General features: G+C 42.3%; 1 protein-coding gene across 1 annotated transcript; it reads right to left on the bottom strand.

The window, feature by feature from the left end:
• Window positions 1-696: 696 nt before the first annotated feature.
• On the bottom strand, window positions 697-5574 carry LOC124038770 (disks large-associated protein 5-like). The gene is made up of 5 exons (XM_046354838.1): window positions 5294-5574; window positions 4865-5109; window positions 1217-1398; window positions 864-983; window positions 697-753 (listed from the first exon to the last, which is right to left on the bottom strand). The coding sequence occupies exons 2-5, from the start codon at window positions 5103-5105 to the stop codon at window positions 697-699; spliced, it is 600 nt and encodes a 199-aa protein (XP_046210794.1). The 5' UTR covers window positions 5106-5109; window positions 5294-5574.
• Between the last annotated feature and the right edge of the window lie 1046 nt (window positions 5575-6620).

Below are 6620 nucleotides of genomic sequence, written 5' to 3'. Positions count from 1 at the left end.
GGCCTGGAAGGAGAGTTTACAGTCTAACCAGACACCTAAGTATTTGTAGTTGTCCACGTATTCTAAGTCAGAGCCGTCCAGAGTAGTGATGCTATGCCATCTCGGGCGTTTTATTGCTCATAGCATTTCCTAAAGAGAATGCCAAATCATTATTTTGGAATGTAGAAATAACATGTCGAAAAGCACGCAAAATGTTGTTAAAGAATGGTGCATAACAAGGTTGGGACGTCAGCTGCCAATGCTCACCCCTGGTGTTCCTCCCTCTGCCAACAGGTGGTGCTGCAGACTGCTTGGCATTTGATCTGGTCTTGGAAGCTGGAGCAGGTTTGTCCTTTGCCACAGGGGCCACAGAGACCGGAGGCCTATTAGCTGAACTTGTGGATGGGGCTCTGACTACTGGTTCAACTGCAGGAAAGTGGAAAAATAACAGTCATGAGTTACGAGTCAAGGATATGTTTATCAGGGTCAAATAATTGGCAAAACAAAAGGTGTGGAGAGTAACGTAAAGAATAGCTGTGTGTAGTACAGTTGACAGATTGTTGTCATGGTTTGGAGTGTTACCAATAGCAATCCTGGTCCTTCTGGCTGACTTGACCACAGCTGGTTCAACTAAGCCAAAACCAGGTAGAGGGCAAGGGTCAGCAAGTGTTGAATCATGCAAACAATTTAAAGATGATATAGGCTGGACTAATTGTTTTAGAGGTAAAGTGGGGGTAAAGAAACACCAACCTTTTCTTGGAGAGTGTCAATAGGCTGTGTTGCCAAGGTCAATGGAACAGAGAAAAAAACTGCATATTGTAAATTATATGGTTATTCAAAAACGCAGCTAGTTCTTGACTAAATAATGTAACAGAAAATCTTACATAAAGACATGTGCAGAACAAATGTAGACTTGGCAGGGGAAAAGTCACCTTGGGGGCCTGCTGCCTCATGGTGGAGCGAGTCACTCTGGTGGATTGGGGCTGGACCACTGGCGTTGTTGCCTGGTTGGGGGGGAAAAGCCAAGTTATGGCCATGTAACAACCACTAAGAACACCAGTTCTTCTGTTCCTATATGCTAATGCATTTTGGGCACATCGAAGTTGATCCTCCGGTGATGAGTCAATTACATTTTCATCAAATCAATGATTGAACAGTGACTCCTAAGGACGATGGATATAACATCTATAGACATGTCAGCAGTATACTGAGTCAGTCTTAAGCTGTGCCCTCTCACCCTGGCTTTTATTGTGGCAGCTGGGGCCTGCGGCAGAGGGACCAGGGGCTGAGCCTCTGGCCGGTACAGCCCAACCTTGAACATCCCCTTCTTCTCCCTTGCCCTCTTTTCTTTCTCCTTCACAAGCTCCTTCTTCTCTTTGTAGCGGGCAAGCTTTTTCATTCGCTCCTCCACTGCAGCGTCTGAGAAAAAAGAAGGAGGGAGTTGGAGAGAAAATAGATCAGTGTGGGATTACATAATGTTAGTGGGAGTGGAGGATGAAGAGGCATGAGGGTGAAGTTGGCCCAGGCTCATTTTTTAGACATACTCCACAGTTTCAGAGAATACAATATTGTAGCCAGTAACATTACCTAGAGCAGTGGTTCCCAAACTTTGGGGAGCACACCCCTTGGGTCAGTAGGGGGGGGGGGGGGGTGTGGGGGTCCCCACAAAATAATAAATAAATATATATGTATAGTGCAGTTAAAAAGCATTTGCACCCTTCTAATTTACTCTACTTTTGAATATTATCAGATCTTCAACCAAAACCTAATATCAGTTAAAAGGATCCTGAGTGAACAAATAACAATAACATAATTCTGCCTGTGTGAAAAAGTAATTGCCCCCCTTACACTCAATAACTGGTTGTGACTCCAAACAAACACTTCCTGTAGTTGTTGACCAGTCTCTCACGTCTCTTCTTTGATACAGAGCAGATTTAATGGGTCCTTCTATTAACGCAAGTCGCCCAGGTCCTGAGGCAGCAAACCATCCCCTATCACCATCATGCTTGACGGTTGGTCTGAGGTTCTTACTGTGGAATGCAGTGTTTGGTTTTCGCCAGACATAATGGGACCCATGTCATTCAAAATGTTATGCTTTTGACTCATCTGACCATAGAACATTCTTCCAAGAGTCTTAATCATCCAGGTGCTTTTTGGCAAACTTGAGGTAAAGTTGAAACAGGGCTTCATCAGTGAAGAGCACACTTCTCCTACGTGCCAGCGGCCATCGAAGGTGCGCATTTGCCCATTGAAGTTGATTATGACGCCAAACTGCAGTCAGGTCAAGACCTTGGATGACGAGTACGGAGATGAGCTTCCCTGAGACGATTTTTGACAGTTTGAGCAGAAAGTCTTAGATTGAAACTGTGGGTTTGCACATCAGCAGTACGGGTGGCTAGTATCGATTCAGCAGGTGAAGAAGCCGGATTTAGAGGTCTTGGCTTGGTACACGTGGGTTGCGGTTGTTGGACTTACTGCCAAATTCTCAGTTTCTTGATATGCCACACCTATCAGGTGGACGGATTATCGTGGCAAGGAAAAATGCACACTAACAAGGATGTAAACAAATGTGTGCACAACATTTCACAGAAATAAGCTTTTTGTGGGTATGGAAGGTTTCTGGGATATTTTATTTTAGCTCATGAAACATGGGACCAACACTTTACATGTTGTGTTTATACTTTTGTTTAATCGTTGTATGTATGTATACAGTACCAGTCAAAGGTTTGGACAAACCCCCTCATTCAAAGTTTTTTTTTTTTTTTTTACAAATATTTTCTACATTGTAGAATAATAGTGAAGACATAATAACTTTCAAATAACACACATGGAATCATGTAGTAACCAAAAAAAGTTCAATCAAAAATATATTTTAGATTCTTCAAAGTAGCCACCCTTTGCCTTGATGAAAGCTTTGCACACTCTTGGCATTCTAATATATATATAATAATATAATAATATAATAATATAATAAAATATATATGCCATTTAGCAGACGCTTTTATCCAAAGCGACTTACAGTCATGTGTGCATACATTCTACGTATGGGTGGTCCCGGGGATCGAACCCACTACCCTGGCGTTACAAGCGCCATGCTCTACCAACTGAGCTACAGCTTCAAGGGGAATGCTTGTCCAACAGTCTTGAAGGAGTTCCCACATATGCTGAGCAGTTGTTGGCTGCTTTTCCTTCACTCTGCGGTCCAACTCATCCCAAACCATCTCAATTGGGTTGAGGTTGGGTGATTGTGGAGGCCAGGTCATCTAACGCAGCACCATCACTCCTTCTTAGTCAAATAGCCCTTACACAGCCTGGAGGTGTGTTTTGGGTCATTGGTCCTGTTGAAAAACAAATGATAGTCCCACTAAGCACAAACTAGATGGGATGGCGTATTGCTGCAGAATGCTGTGGTAGACATGCTGGTTAAGTGTGCCTTAAATTCTAAATAAACCACTGTGTCACCAGCAAAGCATCCCTACACCATCACAACTCCATGCTTCACAGTGGGAACCACACAAGGAGTTCATCCATTCACCTACTCTGCAGCTCACAAAGACTCAACTGGTTAGAACCAAAAGTCTCAAATTTGGACTCATCAGACCAAATGACAGATTTCTACCAGTCTAATGTCCATTGCTCGTGTTTCTTGGCCCAAGAAAGTCTCTTCTTATTGGTGTCCTTTAGTAGTGGTTTCTTTGCAGCAATACAACCATGAAGTCCTGATTCACAGCCTCCTCTGATCAGTTGATGTTGAGATGTGTCTGTTACTTGAACTCTGAAGCATTTATTTTGGGATGCCATCTGAGGTGCAGTTAAATAATGAACTTATCCTCTGCATCTTCCTTTCCGGTGGCAGTCCTCATGAGAGCCAATTTCATCATAGCGCTTGATGGTTTTTGCGACAGCACTTGAAGAAACATTCAAAGTTCTTGAAATTTTCCAGATTGACTGGCCTTCATGCCTTAAAGTAATGATGGTCTGTCATTTCTCTCTGCTTATTTTAGCTGTTCTTGCCATAATATGGATTTTGTTTAACCAAAGTGCTTTCTTGTTTACCCCCTTACCTTGTCACAACACAACTGATTGGCTCAAACACATTGAAGAAAGAAATTCCACAAATTAGCTTCAGGCACACCTGTTAATTGAAACGTATTGCAGGTGACTACCTCATGAAGCTGGTTGAGAGAATGCAAAGCTGTCGTCAAGGCAAAGGGTGGCTACTTTGAAAAATCTCTTCTTTTTTATACACTTTTATGGTTATTACATAATTCCATGTGTTATTTCAAAGATATGTCTTCACCATTGTTCCACAATGTAATAACATATAAAATAAAGAAAGCCTTGAATGAGGGGGTGTCTGTCCAAACTTTTGACTGGTACAAACATATACATAAAGGAACTCAGTCCAGCTTTAAAATGATTATTCAAATTGATAATAGTAGAATGCACAAGGTGCAACTTCAAATGTAGGCAGTGTATCATCAGTTTCTGTTGTTGTGCAAGTCCAGTCATTGCAGACCTTTAAAGAGCTATTTATGACTTTTCAGAATAGTCGAGATCAACTAGCCCATGTCAGCTAATGTTTTTAGCCTTAGATTGATGTAATGTTTGAGTAACTGAAATATCACATGGCAAAAGAAATAGAAAATGAGCTTAAACCCTGCAACATTTTCTCTCCAACAACAAGAGGGGTGTGAACAGTTTGTGTCATGTACAATGCTTGTGCGCATAGAAATATACGTGCGCGTGCATGGGGGTTTCAAATGCTGGAAGGGGGGCCTGAATGAAAAAAGTTTGGGAACCCCTGACCTATTGAATACTGTTTAGATTGTTAAATAATTGAACCACGAATGCACCACTGAATCACCACACAAAAACAACTCACTTTTCACTTGCTTTACATTCGCTACATTTTCCTGAACTACTGACACATTTTTCGCAACCGACATGTCCAGTTGAGAACATTCAAACTCGGGGAGATTGTCAAGCTGTCTGCGGCTGTTCAGGGCCTTGTCTCGGTTCACCTTCTGGGACTGCGACCTTCTCCGAAACATCTTCACCCGCAGCATGTCCACACTGGCGTCACGCTGACGCAGGTGGCCGAAACGAACTTCCATAGAGTCCATGATCCTGTGACAAATATAAATACAATGCTTGGCACTACTAGCTACTTATACACGTTTTATAGACAAATACATTGATTATCTTGTGAATATATACTGTAGCTATCTAGCCAAATAACGTTAGGCGCAGTCAATGTTAGCCACTGTATTAACGTTAATGAGAAACATTTACCAACATAGTGCACTCTTACCTGTTGGAAAAAGTAGTTGTTAGTGGTGATTTCAAAGTTATAGCTGTCCAGCTAGCACCCTTTCTGGACGTGGGTCCTCAGATAAACAAGTTCGGTAACTCAAAATAACAACATGGCGGGGCAGTTTTGAAAAATCTAAATTCTGCTCGGCAATGCCAATTGGCTGAGTGATTGATTTCCAGTCGGGAGCGTCGCGCTGATAGGCTAATGATTTCGAACACGTTCTGAGATACTTTGACGTGTGTGGTTGTGGGCAAAACAACTGTAAGTACCTGAGGGTTAATCGATGTACAACAAGCCTAGAAGTCATGGCGTCATCATTGAACAAAATTTGAACTCCCGCCCCTGTATTTTTTTTTTATCTCTGTGTGGGTGCATCGGCGCTTGAGCAATCTAGCAAAACATAGCAGCTGTACCCCCACTTTCGAAATATCAGTGTAAAGGTATGTTTTAGCACCCTAACTTTCAAAGTCTGGGACCCATTTGTGTGTGTGTGTGCGTGTGCGTGTGCGTGTGCGCCTGTGTCCCTGGCATTATTCTCATTTAATGTAGACCTATTAAACATAAAGATTATTATATGTCCTGTCCTATGGAATGTAACTGTTTCCCACTCTCATCATCTCTCCAATTTTATCGTTTCAAATTTCACCTTGTGTGTACTTTCAACACACCACAAAAGGGCAGTCACAGTGTTGTCAGCAGCACAACCATGAGGCAGACAGACAGACAGTATCTCCCAGGTGGAAATTACTTCATGTATCTGAGCCAGGTGGCTTTAACAGTAGAAGTTGCACCAGGGCCAGATCATCCTACTCGCAATCTTAACCTCAACCAGTGGGGCGTTGGAAAAATATTTGACCCTGTATCAGTTAGGGACATACTTGCAGTAAGATCTTGGCCGGACAGAGTAGAGTGAAGTTGCCCACAGATGCTGATCTTGGGTCAATTTATAATTTTCCTCACCAATGGTGGAGGTTAATATAAACGCAACATGCAACAATTTAACAGATTTTACTGAGTTACAGTTCATATAAGGAAATCAGTCAATTAAAATAAATGAGGCCCTAATATATGGCTTTCACATGACTAGGAATACAGATATGCATCTGTTGGTCACAGACACCTTAATAAAGGTAAGGGAATGTGTCAAAGAACCAGTCAGTATCTGGTGTGTCCATCATTTGCCTCATGCAGCACAACACATCTCCTTTGCATAGAGTTGATCAGACTGTTAATTTTGGCCTGTGGAAGGTTATCCCACTGGAACATGCTGTCGTACATGTCGATCCAGAGCGTTCCAAACATGCTCAATGGTTGACATGTCTGT

Source organism: Oncorhynchus gorbuscha, linkage group LG06, assembly GCF_021184085.1.
Source record: "Oncorhynchus gorbuscha isolate QuinsamMale2020 ecotype Even-year linkage group LG06, OgorEven_v1.0, whole genome shotgun sequence".
NCBI classification, from domain to species: Eukaryota; Metazoa; Chordata; class Actinopteri; order Salmoniformes; family Salmonidae; genus Oncorhynchus; species Oncorhynchus gorbuscha.
Note: the sequence above shows the minus strand (reverse complement) of the source record. Positions and strands in the feature narration are given on the sequence as shown.

Coding starts and splice junctions, on each gene's coding strand:
- LOC124038770 (XM_046354838.1), bottom strand. CDS start 5,105: ATGGACTCTATGGAAGTTCGTTTCGGCCACCTGCGTCAGCGTGACGCC. Junction 1,399..4,864: donor GAATGTAAAGCAAGTGAAAA/GTGAGTTGTTTT, acceptor CTTTTTTCTCAG/ACGCTGCAGTGGAGGAGCGA. Junction 984..1,216: donor CTGCCACAATAAAAGCCAGG/GTGAGAGGGCAC, acceptor CCCCCCAACCAG/GCAACAACGCCAGTGGTCCA.